Raw genomic sequence first — 20,412 nt, 5'->3', positions numbered from 1 at the left:
GTTCATTAAGGGTAACCTCACATCAAAGATTTTTCTAAAAGCCACCAGAGGAACGTTGAAGTCAAGCACAAGGGCCAGAGCTATTAGGGCTCCTTCAGTCATTAGGAAACCATTATCTCCAATTCCTGCTGCTACCAGGATACAGGTTCACCCAGTAACATGACAGCAAATTATATGATTAATTAGCTCCCACATAGCTACTGTGAGTCAACCAGTTGAAACTGATGGCCTACAGAAAGAGATAAAATATTTCCCAATGGTGGGTACTGGCTGCACAGACCTTCCTGCAGTTACACTCCCAACATCAGTGAGTTTGCAGATGTTTTAAGGGAGCTCCCCAGCCATGCCCACTTTGTATTCACTACTCAGTGCACAACATGCATTTCTGTATTTGATTTTTCTTCCACTATTTAATTATTTTTACTTTTTTGCCTAATTGCCATCATCAAGTTTCCTGTAGATTCAAAACATGAACTACACTGGCATTTGTCTAATGGCACCCATTCTTAAGAGCACTTCATAGGCATTTTTAAAAAGAAGACAAAATATTTGGCTCCTTTGGCAATTTGGCAAAAGAAACAATGAGACAAACACTGCACAACAACTCTGAAAAGGATGATGGGAAAGCTGGAAGAGAATGTTCAAGTGAGAACAAAACAAATGAAATTACATCCACCACTGAGAACTCCTCTGCTCTGACTGGTGTCCTGCACCCCATCCCACCAGCTGAGTCAAGTGGTGAGAAGTCAGCAACAGCAAAAATAAAAACCAAACAGGGGAAACAAAACAAATCTTTCATTTTGTTCTTTTCAAGGGTTTAAAAAAACCCCAAAGGACATGTGTGTACAAACATTACCCAGCATTACAGCAGTTAGTGCTCCCTGACACCTGGAGAGGCTCTGCTCACTCAGAGCTGAACTTTCCTCGGTACATCCTCTCCTTCACACTCAGGAGACAGGAATGAACTATTTATTTAGGATCTGAAAACACCAGGAGTCAACAGTGGAGAGACCTTATGTGAGAAAAAACAACTTCATCCTTGAAACTCTCCAAAACAAACCAGAGCAGGTTAAGAGATAAAGAAATATTTGAAACAACCTGAAAATCTAAGGGCCATCCAATAACCAGGTTCTCTGTGTACTTTCTTCCCACCAGCATTTTAAGATATCTTGAGATTTTCAGCAGAAAAGACTTTGAAAGACTTGCAAAATGCAGAGCTCTGAGCTCCAGTATTTATTTGACTGACACTTTAAAAAAACAATTAATGCAAAAGCAAAAAACTGTACACTGGAATTAAGAGTTTTTTGGTGGAGGGTGATGCCCAAGGCACCAAAAATTAACTGGCTTTAATATATACCAGCACAGAAAGAGATGATTCAATCATGGCACTGTTGAGAGATGCAAAAGAGCAGGACAGAAAGAAGGATATTACAACACTCAGGCTTCAATATCAGAATCTTTATCCCTATTGATGACTTAATAAAAAACTGAGGGAAGACAGCAATTGTAGAACAACAAAAAGAAATTAGCAGCAGCAGATAATATTTTAGTTGTACTGGCAAAAATTATAATTGATTTTCTGTCTGTGGTGTTAAAGTTGCTATCTTTGCTCTGAAAATAAATTTTAATTTTAAAAGCATAATCACATGTTAAAATAGCTCCACCTGGCATTTTCTATCCACAAGCTCATTTTACAAGAGGGATACAAGAGCCACCATTGCTCTGTCATGTCAAGGAATCCATTTCCCTTCCCCAGGAATACCTAAGATTAGAAAGCCTTACATTTGCTGATCATCTGCTATGCTGTAAAATCAGCTTGTTGAAGAAGGAACCTTTTGTTCAAATGAAGAGCAACTTTCAAACTAGAAAAGATCGTGGAAGCATCAACACAGAAACTCTTTTTAAGCCAAATTTCAGATTTAAAAAAAAATCATGCAACTATTACTTTAAATGCCAAGCACTCCTCCTTGTAGCACTCCTTGCAATTAACTCAGCTTCTCACTGTGGGATTTTTAAGCAGGCTACTATAATCTATATTATTATTTAATGTAGTTTCTTCAAAAATATGTTTTCTCCTTCCATCAGCCACTGCCCTCAAACTGTCCTTCTCAAGGGTTCACAAGAAGTGGGCTCAGCTCTTTTCAAGACCTGTCTACATGGCACACACAAATCTGTCATGAGCAAAGGCATCATCTTTGCTGAGCAACTGTCAAAATGCAAAAGCCAAAATGAAAGAAGGTTCTGCATGTAAAACAGGGAAGGAGAAAAGCTGGGTTTGGCTTCAGGGGAGCTCAGCTTTACAGGGCTTTATTTTGGACACAGATATTACATTCTGACTAAAAACACATCAAAACTGTAGGGTATTTTTTTGCCACTCCTAGAGCACATTTGATTTTAATAGCAAACACTGAATACAACAATCAGCAAAAGAGTTCAACAATTTGAGGCCACAGAAGTTTAGGCAGCTTGACACAGACTGACAGGCTCCAGCCAGGCTTGTGTGGAATTATTTCATGTGCTGGCACTTTGCCTTCCATCACTGAAATGAGCACCTAAAGGCAAGAACACAAAGGATACAGGATCATACATCACCACTCATTTATCACTAAAAATGCTGGCAGTGAATATTGAGAGCTTCCTATCAGGCCTTGCAAGGAGGAATTATCTGGTCATTCCTTCATTCCTCACAATGTGTCATTCCCAGAGTCTGGATTTTAAAAAATATTACCCGCTCTTGAACAAGCAAAAAGAAAAGGCAGAAGTCCAGACTCTCTCCCTGGATGAAGACATCTGCTTTGTGGTTAATGCTTTCTTGCTCCATTCACTCCCAGCATTCCTGCACAGCTTCCAGATGATAAAATTCTCACCATTCCCATGGGGAAATTGAGGCACAGAACTCAACAAAACAGTAATTTGCTCTGCAAGAACTTGTTTAGGAGTCTCTGTATCCTAAAGTGCTTTCAAACACACATGGCACAGAATGAAAAGGCTGAACACATTCCACAATCACATTTTGTGAGGGAGGGAGTCAAAGCATTACAGGTAACAGTGGAGCATAATGATCATACACAGAATACAATTTTGATTTCATTTCATTCCAGGTAAGCTCAGCAAACATTAAATAAGTGATTCACTACTTTACCACCAACTCTGTGCCAAACTTTCTTTCCCAAAACTGAGTTTCAAAAAACAATCCTGAGCAACACTACAGCATAAATTTAATTTCAATGCAAAACCTGCTGCATGGAGGTGCTTTTGGTTGCTAAAATTAGAGGGCTTACTACAGGATTCCCCTGGCCATGACTCACAGACAATAAAGACACAGTGTGCAGCCACAGAAAAATGCCAACCCAAGTCTCCAATATTAACAAGGTCTTCCCTGTGCAGTTTTCCTCCCTGTGTTACCTATGCAAAGGTAAGAATCAGGAAATACACAAATAATGAGGTGAATGTATGTCAATTAGCAATGTGCACCACACTATTAATACACTTATTTTCACAATAACATGCACAAGCTGCTGAGTAACATCAGGGAAATTGAAAGGATGGTGTTACTCCTGTGTAGGTAAAACCTACACAGCACAGAGCAAGTGCCTTCCAAAATGAACCCATCAAAAATGGAAATAACAGTAAAGGAGCATCTCTAAAGAGATGAAAACTGAGTCACTTTACCCAGTGAAACTTCTAATGGTTCCATTTTATTTATTTTTTCCCACTGTGTGTTGGGAAAATGGGACTAGAAAAGAAGTGTACCAAAAGACTTCATTTTAAGTGGAGATTATATTTAGAGGAGAAAACCATGAAGTCATCAGCTGGAATTTGCTACCCCAAGCTTTTTTCATTTAACTCATCCATAGGATTCCTTGTAAACACATGAATACTCAGAGAATGCCCTAAAGTGAAATTAAAAAGTAATAACAGTTATTTTTAACAGCAGGTAAAGAAAGCAGAGCAAAGCAGTTCTCCTCTGTGTTAGAAAGGACAGCCAGGCATCCTCTCAGACCCTGCACGTGGTCAGGAGCATGGTCCCAGGGATGGGAACAACTCCCTGAGCTCCCAGGACACCTCCATGCAGTTCATCACTTGGGAAAACCTCCCCCTTGGTAGAGTTACTGCTGAAACGACTTTAATTGTCTTTATTTCCAGGTAAGGTTTGCATTTTTGAAGTTTTTTACTGTGATACACACCTAGAGCTCCCTTCTCCTCAAGGGTACAGGGGTCCCACTTGAAAGCACTTTTATCCCTGTGCCACTGTAGCTGTTTTCCTCAGATAGATAAAGGTTATTTTGTAGAGATGCAGAAATAAAGTTATTAATTAATACATTCACAATGGGCTTGTACCACCCTACACAGTGCAATTATACAATAAAGCTGGCCTGGCTAAGCCACCAAAATATAAAGATCTTTTCATTCCACCTTATTCCAGCTCTGCTCCTCCTCTCTGACAAGGGAATATACAACCAATGCAGATGGAAACACTTGCTGTAATACATTTTTGAATTTGGCAAGAGGCAGTTTTAATTTATTCTTTTCAGACTGACTGTCTGCTGCAGTAAAGCAGCCTGGAATCCCCATCCCCCAAACAGCAAAGCTAAAAAAAAAAGGAATGGGGGGATGGGGGGGGGATTGTTAAATCAGTCTTATTAGGAAATCACAGCTTTAGCAAAAGCTTTGATATCATTATTAGGTTCATACAAATCTCCTCTCTTATCTAGTTTGTTCTTCATTGTCTTAATTAGTTCACACGTAGTTTGTGTTCTTTTTCACTTTTTTTGACACAGAAACAAGCAGTTAAACTAGTATTTGCAGTCTTTAATTACACATTAAAATCTTCATCCTTGACTTTCTTTTTTACTGAAAGTACAGGGATTCCCTACAGTGCAATATTAATGTTCTGCTCTAAATGCTGTGAGGGCTTCTTCTAATGGTTGGGACTGTGGAACAACTTTTAATTAATTGCCACCTTTTAATGGCACAGTTCTCCCACAAACATTACCTTTAAGGCAAACATACATCAAAGAGTCAGAAATTTGCTCTTTTACAACAGAGCTGAGGTCCCCAGTAACTCTAAACTCACTAAGGGTCTTCTGCTCTGGATCTGTGCATGTTTTGGAAACAGCAGATCAACACTACAACACGGCCCAGAGTCTCCAAGAAGATTCATCTTTTTCACTTCCCAAACACAGAGTTCCAGTTAATCTTCCCCAAAGTAGATGGCAACGATTTCAAATGGCTGTGCTCTGTCACAGGGGGCTCCACATCACACACCAATCCTGTGGGGGGGATTATTTGTGCAATATGACAACAGAACATCAACAGCCACCAGCCCCAGGTGCTTTTTGGCTCTTGTCTCCATGACAGGCACGTGCACAGAGCTCATCACATCAGTCCATAGTGGCTCACAACACACTTGCAGAGAAAGCTCCATACACAGTAAAGAAAATGTGAAATCTTAATGGCATTCACTCTCTTTCCACAGTACTTGGTTATAAGAGCTGTTGAAATGTGAATAAGTAGAATAGATTTTTCCTCCATGTTAAAATACACTGTGAAGTTTTATCTCCTAACCAATGTTTCCTGCCCAGAGCAGCTGTGGCTGCCCCTGGATCTCTGGAAGTGCCCCAGGCCAGGCTGGTCAGGGCTTGGAGCAGCCTGGGACAGTGCAAGGTGTCCCTGCCCCTGGCAGGGGGTGGGATGGGATCAGCTTTAAGGTCCCTTCCCCCCCAAACAATTCTTTAAAGCATATTTCAGTAATTTACTATGGCTAAAGCAGCATCCAAGATCCTTTTGTATTGTATGGATAGAAATCATCCTCCAGTTAATGAATATCACAAGGAACATTTAGTTTCAGTCTAAGCATTTCCTTTGGACAATCTATGTTGATCAATGCCTGCTGGTTTTTTGTAATTACTTCTTAAGAAAATATGCAGCTGTATAGTACTTAATGGAATTAAATTAAATTCAGCATATAACTGCAGCCAAAAAAAAAAAAGCACCGATTTGGCATAACAAAACAAAGAAGATTACAGCAGAAACCCCTGCTGTCAGATATATCAACATATTAGAAGATTAAATCAAGATTAAAATGTTTAAAAGACTTGTGCTTCTAAAGATGCACAGAGCAGCAAAGCTCATGTTCTGCATCTTTGGTATCTACACAGGTTACAAAGCATCTGTAAAGTCCCAAAGTCGACATGATACATAACCCAAGTGAAAAGCACTGGAAAAAACCAGAGAAGTCAGACAATTTAGGAACATGTATTTCAAAATTTACCTGTTACACTGAAATAAAATTCCAGCTGGATTATCCCCATCTCTCTTTTTTGGAGCAGAGTTTGGTAAGGTACCTTTGGCTACAAGTTGTGAGATGACCACTGTTATATCCCTGCCCTGTTACTGGATTTGATCTCACTGGAGTTGCCTAATGAAGCCCTCCATGAATTCAAACTCTTCTGTGGAGTTTTCCCTTTCCAGCTCCATTATACTGAGGGCTCAACAGTAAATACCACTTAACTGAGACAGACTGCCATTACATTTAACAGCAGACCCTTTCCTCCTCATCACATTAAAACAAAACACATCCAAAGCAGCAGGACAAAACAACAGCTCACAGAGCTCTGGAACATCTGTCCCTGCTGCTGACATGGGCAACTGGGAAGGAAAATTATCTGTATTTAAAAGGTTAGAATCCAAATGACAAGGGCTGGGTAACTCACTTGTGTACACCTGAAATCCAGAAAGGACAATGCAACGCCCACCCAAGGGCTGTTCCCTGGAAAACTGAGCTCAAGACAGGCTAAGGATGTGCCATCACCTTGGAACTGTCCCTGATCATTTGTTACACAGCTGGGTTCAGTCAAGGGAGATGCTTCCCCAGCTTTGGGATCCCAAAACGTGGCTCCACAACCCCTGAACACGCTGAAATCAGGGTGGCTGTTGGGGCAAATGGCAACACACTGCAACTCCCACTGCAACAGATTCACAGAGGAGTCTGCAGCAGGAGTTCAACAATGACTCCAAATAAAAAGAAAACAGCACAATGATGTGATCCAAACTGTGCACAAGACATCAAACACTAAAATTAATGTTCCATCGACATGGTACACGGCTGCAAAGTAATTAAACTTATTCTTGTCAATATTATTGTCTTACAATATAAAGAACTCATTTTTAATATTTTTTCTTTCATATAAAAGGGGATTAATTTATGGAGCAAAAGGGTCACGTGTTTCAGCAACATGTTCTTTTACAGTTCCTGTTGCACTGTCTGGCTAAAAGAATTCTGTGAGAAACTTAAACATGAACAGGGATATGAAATGAGCTCCCAGTCTTGAAAGTTATTGGAAACTGATCTCTTCCTTATTAATACAATTCCCCATCATGTACAAAAAGATATCTCCATGTTCCAGAATGCAAACAGAGTTTTAATCTTTAATTATATTCTCAACCTCAGCTCTTCTGGAGAGAAATACAGATGTGGGTCTGAGGATTATTGCTTTATTACATTATCATCTCCGTGGTATTTAATGAATATTGATACTTAATGCAGCTTTGCCAGTATAGGCAAAGAAGAATTTCAGAACTGCACAAAACTTCTGATGACTTTTCTCAAAAAATACAGCCACACCCTTCACTCTTCTACTCTTGAACACTCCAGGAGGAGGCCCAAAGCTTGGAGTCCTGACACTGAATTACTGCAATAACAACACTGGCTGTTAAATAACCCCACCCCTACACCTGGTGTCACACTGAACTGAATCAGATTCATCACAGAATTTGGGTTGGAAAAGACTAACACAGCATAACTTAAACAAGTTCTCTTAAAAATTACAAAACTTATGAACCTTAATTGGCTTAATTATGTTTTACCATTACCTTTAGAAAAACCTGCCTTCTTCTTACATACTGAAAATCCCTGAACTTAGGAAGCAATTAGATAGTGTTTATTAAACAAAATGCTGGAAAAATGCTTTCCTCCAAAAAACTCTTGGCAAAGGACTCAGGATTTTTTCCCTAATGCAAAAATAATAAATTATACAAGCTAAGTTCCAAAGAATTTATTCTGGCACATCTGATGACTGGGTGTATAGTTTTATACATATACATATACATCATATATGTAAAGCTGTTAAAATCAGTAACTTTTTAATTAAATATTAAATCCTTCCTTAAAAGTCAATTTGAGCGTCCTGAAGAAAGCTCTTGACCAAAGCCAATGGAATCTGACAGCACTAATTCTATGACAGAACCACTGAACAGATAAGACATTAATGCTGTGACAAAACAACACTTTAAGTATGCTGGTATTAAATTAAGCTCCAATAAACACAGAGTTTGGGATATTTGTGCAGTTCTGTTCCAAATCCAGATGAACAAATACCTGCTGAGCCAGGAAATTAACTTTTTAGGGAATCTTCTCACAATGCAGCATCTTTAGCTAATGCAGTTTCAAAGGATGCAGAAAATATGAACATATTCTTTTGAATATATCCTTCTTCTCTAGAAGAATCATCCAGATGAATCCTGAGGTGTAGAAAGCAGATCAGAGACCTCCTCCATCTCACCCAGAACAAAGAGTAGAAACAGAGTGGCCATCCAGAGTCTCTACATCCTCAAGTCCTTGTTATCTCCTAAAAGAAAAGTTATCTCCACAGATTGTTTTTTTTGCTCATTCATCTAGAACAGTATCATGGGCTGCACTGTCTTTTCCTTTATTTAAAAAAAAAAAGTAATTTTGCTGCTGTGCTCCTAGCAATAGACTACAAATTTACAGAGATTTTTACTCAATCTATTACAGTATTTTCATTGTCAAGTCAGGGCATACATCAGACCACAGAGATTTACAAGACAAGTTGAAGAGCCTTAAAAAAAAGAAACTGGACTCTCTTTTACTCAAACCTCTCTGTTCATTGAGCCTGAAGTTGTCAAACAAGTGCAAGACTTCCACTTGTTTATTGTTTATAGTGTGCTTATTTCTTCAAAACCACAAAGTGACAACAAATGACCCTAAAAGGCACCATAAAGGGCAAGAGTCTCAGTACCTTTTGTGGTGATCAAGTTCTTGTTCTGGCAATTTTCTTCCAGACAGGGAAGACAGATGATCATTCTGGGAGCACTGAGAAAATCCCACACAACACAGCTATCAAAATCACAGCCTCTCCAACTGAGACCCCTAAAAATTCCCATTAAAACTGAGTGACTCTTGTGTGTGTCACTGAACTCCACTGCCAGAATACAGACAGCATCCTGGGTTTCCTCTTTTCCTCCTTCCCCAGCTCCCAGTGGCTCACTGCTGTTGTTTTCCAGCTGGACAGTGACAGACCAGATTCCCTGGGATCCCAGCAGGGTGGTCCAGCAGCAGGAATTACCCTGTGGACTCCCTGCTCTCAACACTCCCAGAGAATTCTGCTGCCTCAGGGTATCAGAGACAACTTCCTAACTGCAAATTTTGACATGTGGTGCCATGCAAAACAACACCAAATTATTTAACTGCATCAATTCCTGCATTTCAAAAGGAAAAGAAAAGCGATGCCATCATTCCCTACTGTCTTTATTTATTGATTCCCAAGCAGGAGCAGCCACCCTGGTTTTCAGCAGGGCTGCACACAGACACTTCCCAAGGCACTCAGAGAAGCTGACAGCTCTCAGCACTTGAGCAAACACTGCCTTGAGATTCCTGAACAGAAGGAAGGAAGCTGCAGCCAGATGAGAGGCATGTGAGGGAACGCATCCATTAGCACGTACAGGGAGATGTCTTGTTAATAGAAGACAGAAGGAGGGACAAAGCAGGCAGAGGAAGCAGCCAGCAGTTAGTCATTTTCTCACACAGATCATTTGGCTGGGAATGAGACACACATCAATCCAGGCTTCCTTTCTGCGCTTTCAGAGCCAGGGAAAACCAATACTGAAAAGCAAAGCCCAATGCCAAAAGGGCTCTCTTCAAAACTGCTCAGCACCCTTACAACTCCTCAAATAAACAGGGAGAAAATGCAGATTTTCCTCATAGCAGTTGCATAGGGCAGAGATCTTCCATTTTCAAAACCACCTTTTGGATTCAAAATGCTGCTCTGTCTCAGCTATTTACCAGTGAAGAATTAGAGGCTCTCACCTCCAAACCACAGCACGTGATAAGACAGCCTAAGGTTGGGGAAGAAAAGGGGTGAGGACCTGCCAAGAATCACTTTTGCCATCACCAAAACCTTTTCTCCAGCTCCTTCTGCGAGCATAAAATAGGAAGAGATGGCTGAGCCTCCAAGACAGGCTTGGGTTTGCTTTGCTTGATTGGTTTCTTGAAAAAAAAAAAAAAGGCATTTTGGAGAGGAAAGAAGAAAAGCAGAGCAGGGATAGAGACTGAAAGCTCAAGTGAACAGTGAATTGAACAAAACTCGATTGTTCTGCTTTTTATGAGAAGAAATACCATTTGGGAAGTTTTAGTTTGTGGAATAAAACCCAGGTCTCACCCCAGCAGCACAGATCAAAGACCTGGATGAAGAAGAAAATTGCTCAGCTTGCACCACTGCCATGGAGAATGTGAAGTGCAAAAGTTACTCATGCAGTTTCTTCAAGGAACAGGACCATAAATAAACAGAGAGTAACCTGCCCTCTAATGCTACTTGTAACTCAAATACAGACATGGTTACTAGTAAACTAGCCATGTGCAAAATCTGCATAAGAATAAATTAGTTTTAGGAGATTCTTTGCCCAAATCATCACCTCTGATAGCTCCTGAGCAAGTGTTTCCTGCATTCCTTTGCTGGCAGGGAGGATTTACTGCAGTGTTGATATTCACTCCAACCTGCTCTCCTGAAATGACATTTTGGCATACAGCTGGTTTCAACTACTTCTGTTTAAGAAAAGCTCAAGATAATATAGCTGCTCTGAACAACATTTAATAAACACTTGACTCATTGTTACTCAGCCCAATGACTTGTCACTGAACTTAATTTTAATAGCATACATCAAAGCAAAAATAGACCAATAAATAGTTATCCCTTTCTTGATGAATTAATAAAGCTTAAAAAAAAATCCTTGAATTGCCATGGGAATATTAGGATGCAGGATGCCCTTTCAAGGAGATCTGTAGTTTTGCACCTGGATGTTTTCTTCTTTTGCATTTTATAAAGAATGAAGGGAAAAAACTGCATGATTCATCACTATTTGCATGAAACTACAGCAAAATCAAGATATTAAAATCCATTTGTCACACCTTTTCTTTTTCCCTAAATACTTTTCATAAGCCTATTTCAATAAGTCTTTCCATAATCTGCTTCTGCCCTGTGCTGGAAACAAGATACTGAGCCCAACAGGTATTTGATTTGCTTTAATATCACTATTATTCTCTTAAGACACACTGAGATAGCACAGAAGAACAAATATGGAAAGGTCAAAGAGGAGCCAGAGAGGAGGCAACCAGTGACAGATAAAGGGCCAGCTCAGCAGAAACACATTTTCCCTGTGAATAATGCTGGAAGTGGTAATAAGATACTGAAACATAATTCAACTACTGCTTAAAGTTTAGCTACCACACTAAAATTTTAGCCTATCTGCAGATCCTAGGTAAATGCACCACTGAAGGAAAATCATCTACAGATAACAAGACATATAATACTTTTAAATATGTATATTATGTATCTCACATTAAGATGTATACAGCTGCAGCTGTTAAGGAACAGATTTTTCTATGCAAAAGTACAAGTTAGCTCTTTATACATATTTCTAGTAACTAGAGATGCCATGATTAAGAAATAAAAGAAAAAACACAAAAATACTTTAAGACCCCTGGAAAAACTGTGTTAATTGATATACCAGTACACCAGTTTCTAGACTTCCTGGAGAAGAAAATCCATTTGAAGTTCCAGATACCCCAACAAAGAAGGAAAACCAACCAGCCAGTTTGTCACAAGATACCCCTGTTCCATCCCACACATCAGAGAAACAACATCTGGTTTTCAAACTACTGCTGGAGCCCCCTTCAAACCATTCTCCTTTGGCTGATATACTGGTAAACAATAGAGCATTTTATGGATTCTTGAATTACCAGCACTTTAAAGTTAATATACAAGGGGAAAGCTCTGTTGACTCTGATTTTTTTAACATTTCCTGCAAGAAAAAAACCCTCTAAACGTTGACCTGTGAAATCTGGTGACAACTGGGACTTTTATTATTACAGCTACAAGGTTTTTGGTAGCACAGTGTTTATACATCAGTGACTCTTGTTTTGTGAAGAAAAGCAGGCAGTTTCCACAAACTACAAGGATGCTCAGCACAATGAACAATTGCTTAGCACTTCATTTTCTACATAATAATCATTTTCTTACATGTAACTAAATATATTTCAGGTGGTTTATTAATTTATAAGCTTCCTTGTGCACATCTCTGTGTTTCTGGCATCACTACACACAGGCTGCTCAAAGTGTTGATACTCTCTGTCCTCAAACAGTTTCTAAGTGTCCTCATAATTGCTTGTCACCTGTAAAAGAGGTTTAGATCCGATGCAAAATTAACATATGGTGAACAGATGGACTCAGAACAGACGTTTGCCGAGAAAGTATTCACACCAAAGACTTTTTGGCTTCATTCTTTCAGGACCTTCAGAAAAGTCCTGCTTGAAGCTCCAAGTCATAACAATCAGGTGAGCATCATTCCTCAATGACAAGCTCGTGTTGCAAAAAGTTTTTTAATGACCTGCTACAAAGAGAAGGCGTACGGAACAAAACCGCAAGCACGAGCTCGCTTATTATGATGACTGAAATGATTATTAGGGTGATTGAAAATTACACCAAAAAAACAGTAAGTTAGTAAGAAATATTCCACCCCCCCCCCCATCATGGAAACTCTTCCAAATATTCCATTACTTACTGAGGAGGCAGGACAAGAGTTGTTGGCTGGGCTTTTGGTCTGCGCTTTGCAGAGACTCCCATCTGGTTGGCCGAACGTTTCAGAGACTGCTGATTCAAAAGGCCAGATGCCAGCCCAGCATGGTACTGCAACTGGATCAGAAAAAACATATATATATTAAAATACACACCACTGCAGTACTCTGTCTGTGTCAGACCTCTGCTACCTGTGGCACCTGATTCAAATTACAGCCAGTCAGGAAGTTGGTGTGTGGTATTTCAGATATATTGCTTGGTGGAAGACAATAGGGACAAAAGCACATGGAAAAAATCAGAAATAGGTATGAGGAGCAAGTTATGTATTAGGGCAAGTAAGATGGTGAATCAAGGACTTCCTCTCAAGTCTACCTCTCTTGAAACTTGGGCTTGCTTTTAAAAATTGAAACTGTTTCTCCTCTCTAGGGAGTAAACATTCTCACTTTAGGAAGAAGATAAGAGGAAGACAGATGCAACCCTTTCACAATATAAACCAGCTTTTTAGAAATAACACTCATCTTTTTCTTCTTAAACATAAAACCACAAAACATTTGCAAAGGAGTTTCTATCACTGTAAAGAAAAACCTTGTTTTTAAAATACCTGCCTGCACATCTCCATAGCACTGCAGAACAATTCACATTCAGCAGCTTTCTCCTCAAAACTTCTCTTTTCCTTTGCCAATAAAAGACAAATTTTTGAAGGACACAACATGAATCTGCAGGATTTTGAGTGCACTCCCACAGCTCTCAGATTTAAGAACAGCTACAGGGCTCTGCCTGTCCTGCAACCACCTCCAAGTGCAACAGGTTCTCCTCTGAGCACTTTCAATTGCATTCTGAGTTCCCCATTTTTGAACTGGAAGGGGGAAGAAGATTCATTGTCAGACAAATGTGATTTCCTGCATCAGTCCAGTACCTGGATCTATGTGTTCAATACATTGGCTGAAGATTTGTTCTGAAAGAGATGAATTGTGGTCTGCACATAAAAAATGGGTTATGGTCAGGAAAGTATGATTTTAAAATGTTCACAAAATGAAATGGTCTTATACCAAGCTGTTCTACAGGGGCTGAGTGAGAAAGAGGGATGAAAAGCTTGGAATGATGTACCCCAAACCACCTGTGAACAGGAGGGGAGCAATCCCCTGAGCCAGCTGGACTCAGATGTCACTGCTCAGCACATCCAGAAGGATTTTTAACAGGCTCCTGGCTCCCTTGGCTGCTCCTTGTGCCACGTGAGCTCAGCTGTGGCACAACACGAAGACACATCACATTCCTAATGGGAAGGGAGCTGTGCTCTGCCAGGGAAGGGGGGGATTTTATTGCCCCAGCCAATGGATTCTGCTCAAATTTGTTTTTCTCCGACAGTTTTCTGAAATGAAAAAAAATCAATGAGAGCGATGGAGGGTCCCTGTTTGAAAGGCCATGTTTCAGTGTCAGGGGCTTAGTTTTCAATCTTCACTACCTGAATGTGCAGGGAGTGCAATATGCAGGGAATTAAAGGCAAAGACAGCTCTGGCAGAAGAGCCCATTGACTCCAGGAATATGCTTTTCCTTTTCCTTCCTGCATCTTTTTGTGCTGGTGACACCATCCACTGATGTGCCCTGTGCAGGTATTTCAGGTAAACAAAGTTATTTGGACACTTGCCCAGAGATGGAGGTAATCACTGGTACTAACTGAGGTTATGTACCAGTTATGAAATGTTTTTAAGAGGTTACACTGGTAACCTCTTAAAAACATTTCATAACCTCCCAGATAGTGACATTTAGTGGTCAGGCATTAAAAAAAACCCCAAAAAGCTACTAAACGAATAAAAAAGAAACAGATTCTAAACCCAAATTTTGTCCTTCAAGGCTGAATCCCAAGTGATTAAGTTATTTTTATTAATTATAAGTATTTCTTCCTAATCTACCTTTGCTCTTAGGAATGCAGGTCCAACTGTCAAAACCTGTAAGGGCCATTAAATATTTACCAAACCATCTTTATAATGGGAGAAAAGGTCAAAGTTAATAAAACTGACAGGCAGCTTCTGTCCAACTTGATTTATACATTATTAAAACATCACACACTGTACTGCACAGAGTGCTCTCCTTTTTGGGGACAGGGGGTGTTCACTGAAGGGACCAGGAAATTGTTTCTTAATCATTTTTCTGAGGAGCAGAAGCAAGACTGAAAACAGTGCCAAAGCAGGACCACAGGTATCAGAACTATGGCCAGGAGATTCATGGTCTGATGGATAATACAGTGGCCATTCAGTTTCCTTTTCTTCTTACAAAACCAACACCTTTGTCTGCCTCAACCATGAGAGAAATGTCAGCTAAGAACACACCAACCCCCCCACCAAATTTTGCTTACTAACAAGAGAAGGCCATTTCCAAACACATTCTCTCCACTTGAGGGAGAAGTGCTGAAATGCACTGTCAGAGGATGCTGTGGCTGCTAAAAGGCTCAGGCAGGGAGGCTGAGGGGAGCTCAAGGGACACAAATCCTGTTTGGGGCTAATGAGCACACAGAAGCTCAAGGAGTCCTGAATCCAGGGAGTGCTGGTGGCTGTAAGAACATTGGGGAGAAGCTTGTGGGCACATGGAGACAGGAGGTGACAGAGCCTTGGGTTGCACCAGCAGAGCTGTTGTGTTCCAGCACCTCTGGGGGGGGGTCTGAGACCCCACGGCCAAAAATCACAGAATCACTGACGGGCAAACCTGCCCTGCCCAGGGCATTCTCAAGAACATTCCCAACAACCTCCCCTCTGCTCCTGGCACCTGTGCCCAGCTACACCAGCACAGTGGGGAATACTCACTGAAATGAGCCCTGCTGCAGCACCAGGCAGTTCTGCAAATCATTCCCCCATCAGCTGCAAAGGAATTCCCCAGCACTGCTGACAGCACCCACGTTTTCCAGCTTTGGGGAATTCCACCTGGCTTGTGTGAGGCTAAGCTTCCCCTAATGAAATATCCTTCTGTATAATATCAATAAGATTGATCCATTTTCCCCAATACATGCAGATGAAACAGAAAATCTATTTCAGAAAACCAAGAAATCAAAACCAGCAACAACAAAAATCAATTTACAACATTTAGCAGCCAGGATAAACCCCAGTGCCAACTTGTACAGGTTTATGATGAATCTCATGATAGCTGATATTTTTCTTAAAACTGCAGTTCCAAGTAGATGTGTGAATGCTACTTAGGAATGCAAGAAAGGTACTGAAAGTAACACTTCAATACATACAAAAGCTTTACATGAAGCTAAATAAAAACAGAACTTGGATTACTTTTCAAGATTAATTCTTTTTCTACATTAATGGCAACGTGGCTAGATTTTCTAGCACAAAATGCTATCACTAATATTTCACATTTTCAGAGCTCCTGAGTATATGAAAATTATATTCCTATATTAACAGCTCTTAATCTTCCTCACTAAGTGAAAAGCATCAACACTGAAAACACTTGGGAGTCACTTTTCTCACAGCTGTAATTGTAAGGAGGGCAATTTCTTCATCTGCATAAGAGGTCTCTGGCTTTTACAGGAACTATTTAAACAAAAAAACAAGTGTATTAAAGAATTACAGATCTGATTTAGCACTGAAAGGATTAATAGTTTTAAAGAACTTAATCACATAATATCTTTTTCTTACTCTATCCCACTGGCCCTTCTAACCAGAAATAAGGTAACACATCTCCTAAAACAATGAAAATAACCAAAAAGAACTTCCTCACCCTCCCCCCCAAAAAATCCTGTCTTGTTCAGATGATCCTTAAGATGTGGAGCAGACAGAAAACTTCTGTTCCAGCCAGACCCTTGCAGAAAAGGCCCCTTTGTTCAGCTGAGAAGCACTGACCATACTGGGACAGGTTTCCATCTTAGCCTGTAGGGTTACTCTGCAGTGAATGTTATGAAAGCACCAACATGGGCACAGTGCTCATTTAAAACCTTGAAAACTAAAGCTTCATCATTAGAATCAAGCTGGGTCTAGAGGTCTTTAGTTTACATAATTCATGGGCTGGAGATTTTGCATGTGCTGACTGCTGCCCAAACAAGTGAGTACACTGCACTTACTGACAAGGCCATCCAAACTTGCAAGAATTGGTTGAAAGAAGGTAAGGATCAGGGAAAAAAAAGAAAAAAGCAATCAATTGGAGCATTAGCAACTGATCACATCAGCTACAGCTGCACACTGCATTTGCATTTTGCCATTAATTAAAGCTTTCTAAGCACCAACACTTTAAAAAGTGAAATCAGAAGAATAATTTTCTTTGTAATCACATCACCCTGTTACTTATTATTCCATTTCTATATAAATCCTTAGTGATCATATATATAAACAGAAAAATGTATTTTTATATCCAGGTAATGTAAAGTTTATTTCCATTCCTCCAAGGAATGCCTTTGAGAGAGGTGGCTGACAGATACTCACCCACTGTGGCATTTTCTGAGTTCACTGTAATCCTGGTGATGCACATTTGCCTCCTTTAGGATGCACAGTGCTCTGCCCCTCATCATTAAACAACTTCTCCCTTGCAGATGAAAAGGGATTTGTTTATTATGATAAAACTCTACTTGCTCTTTTGAAAGAGCAACCAGCAAGCAAGCAGGACACTCCCACAGTTTCATCTCTACAGACTAAAGTAGGCAAGAGAGAAATTATACTACCTTAATTGATATTTTTAAGCTTTTTTCAGATAATGAGGCCTGTTTGGAAATTCTCTTTTTCTCTGAACAATGTTTGATCATTTTAGGACAGCTGAATTCTTGACTTGACCAAAACAGCATCAATAAGCCAAAAGGAGAGTCTCCAATTTCTTTACTCATTGGTTTTCCTCTTGTTGAGCTGGCTTGCAGGCTTTTCAATTAATAGAAAAACTGGACACTGTGTTTTTGCTCTATTTTACTATTTAATTAGGACACTTTATTCTATTTTTTAAAAAGCATTTATGCCCCCTTTCCAGTTTACAACAATATTTAAGCAAGAAACATCTATCCATGAGAGGAACAAAGGCTGCTCCCATTGCCCCTTTTGCCAAACACCCTGATCTGACTAAAACGTGACAATACTGAGCTCACACTTCTCTTAGTGTCCCCTCTCATGCCTGGGCTGTGAGATGCCAGGTCAATAAACTGGGATATGGAGCAGGCTGGGAACATCAGCCCTGCACAGGGCTTCTCCCTTAGGGCTCTCTCCTCCCTCCCTCCCTGACCTAGGGAGCTCAAAACCAAGCTGAGACATTTTTATTTATTTCTATCTATAATGACACAATAGTAGGAAATGCATTGATACACATCCCAGTTTCTTTTAATGCCTTGTCTTTATACAGGTTTTATTCCATTGTCTCTGCATTCCTATTTTTGCTGAGAGTGCTGTTCTAATTAGTGTCAGATTTCAGCCCTAAAGTGTGTTCTTCCTACTTTTCTTTTGAAAACACAGAAGTTCTGCTGATGAATGACTGCTGATGAATGCTCCCTCACTCCAATACTGCTTGCAAGTCTTTGGCTTTTAACCATGCAGAGATAGCAAATCTCATGGCACTTTCTTCAAGGAATTGGTCAAAACTTCAGCATCTGCATCCTTGCTGCCAATAAAATGACCTGCATTGTTCAAAGTCTTTGCAAAAGCCACTCCTCCTCCACCTTTTAAAAAAATGTTCTGGAATCCATTTAATAGCTACAGAAGTGACATATTCTTGCTTTTTGGATAATGTCAATGCAAAGGGACACTACACAGCCACCAGGCTGGATTTTAAAGGGATCTGGTGTTTGAAATGGATTAAGAGGCAGAGTAATCACAATCTGGGGTTACAAGCTACTTTATGTACTCTTTAGAAGAACAATTGTATTTTATGCTTTAAATGTTTATACCTCCAGGTATTCTGAAGGGTTTGAACATACATATTTACTGAAAGATAACTAAATGAACTGGCATTTATTTCCCTGTATATGCAGCTACAGCATAAACATTTAACAGAATTACAAAAAGCAAAAAAGAGTCGAATTATTACATTGTGTTCTGCATCTAAATGACAAAATAAACACAGGTGCAGTAACAAGCAGCAGCAGCAGGTTATTTTCAAGTAACCCTGAGCTGAAGGCAGGTGGTGGGGACAAAGATTGTGCAGAATAGGCAAATGGTCTTAGTGTCACTCTGTGAGATGTATTCACAATTGTGTGTTCCTTTAATGGACTTCATTAAAGTCTAAAGACCCAAGAAGTGCACATGATCAATAGCTGACAGAAAATCCTAATTCCTTTTTGACAGAAGCATTATCTTTGTATAGGACAAACAATCTGCAACAGGGGCAAGTCATCATTAAACTCCAGGATAAGGACACAATTAGAACCTTCCCCCAGAGCTCTGTGCTCCCTTAAACAGCCACCAGAACTCTGCAGACACTGCTCTCCTGCTAAAACTAGTATTTTCTAAAGCCCCAGACTAAATCTTTGGTGTCAGAGGCTCAGGTGGCAGCTGTGTCAGAATGAAGGATGGCCTGCTGCCTCTGTGACAGGGGGTGCTCAGGTGCTTAGACAAGAAATGGGAAGATAAAGCTCAAATGGCAGAATAAAGGGCTGCAATCAGGTTCAGAAACACTCCCCAAACTGTCCAGCACCATGCCATGATTTGCAGCTCTGAGGGGGGCCTTTACTACAGCAAACAGAGTGCTTTACAGACAAATCAAGAAATGAATACTCCTCAATAAAATTCTTACGTGGTGCAGCTTATGTAAATCCAACCAGTAGAGTGCACAACCAGAGAAAGGGGAGACAGGCAGTCAAAGCAGAGATGAGGGAAATCCATTAGTGGGTAAGCAGTGGAACAGTAATAACAACACCCAGTACTTGTGCTGCTGATTTATTCTTTCCCTAACTCATTAAATTTAATTATTTTAACTTCTGTTGAATGCCTTTCCTTAGCTTTGGTGACTTGCACAATAATTAAAATGCACAATATCTTCAGACTAGGCAGAGACCCACACTAATGTCTGACAACAGCCCAGCTGAGGGTTTTCCTGCCAGCACAGGGAAACCTGCCTTTCCTCAGTCTCCTGTGGCTCTCCTGAAGGGGAAACTGGAAGATCACAACTCCACAGTCCATCCCAATGCCCTGCCAAGCTACACCACTCTCTTCTGCTCCAGGTGACCACTCCACTGTACCAGCACAGCAGAAGGGCTGAAGGAATATTGTTTAAACTGAGCAGAAGTTGCCAAATTTGGAGCTAATTCTTCCTTAAATGGTTACTTTTGCTAATATCTTTCTTTACATCCAGCAGGCATCCTGAAGCAAGGCTGCAGGGGATGCTGATTTCCAGCCTGCCAGTGACAAGCAATTAAAGCTTGAGGCTGGAGAATTCTGGAACAGAATGCATGAGGCCTATTCCCCTATTCCTACAACAGCTGCAGAATATTCATGTCCAGATTAATTTATCCATCTTTTCTAGACACTATGAAGTAACCCACAGAAAATATTCATCCAAAAATAAGAGCAAATCCTAAATTTAAGGTCACTCTTATCACTAATTAGAGTAACTCATCTTTGCCATGTAACACCAG

General features: G+C 40.2%; 1 protein-coding gene across 1 annotated transcript in view; it reads right to left on the bottom strand.

The window, feature by feature from the left end:
- MED27 (mediator complex subunit 27) overlaps positions 1-20,412 on the bottom strand; it is an 84,081-nt gene that overhangs the window by 38,701 nt on the left and 24,968 nt on the right. Inside the window, exon 3 of the mRNA XM_009093404.4 lies at positions 12,859-12,989. Within this exon, the coding sequence (XP_009091652.1) occupies positions 12,859-12,989 (131 nt within the window). The remainder of the gene's footprint in view (positions 1-12,858; positions 12,990-20,412) is intronic.

The sequence above is a fragment of the Serinus canaria genome, chromosome 17 (genome assembly GCF_022539315.1).
Source record: "Serinus canaria isolate serCan28SL12 chromosome 17, serCan2020, whole genome shotgun sequence".
NCBI classification, from domain to species: Eukaryota; Metazoa; Chordata; class Aves; order Passeriformes; family Fringillidae; genus Serinus; species Serinus canaria.
Note: the sequence above shows the minus strand (reverse complement) of the source record. Positions and strands in the feature narration are given on the sequence as shown.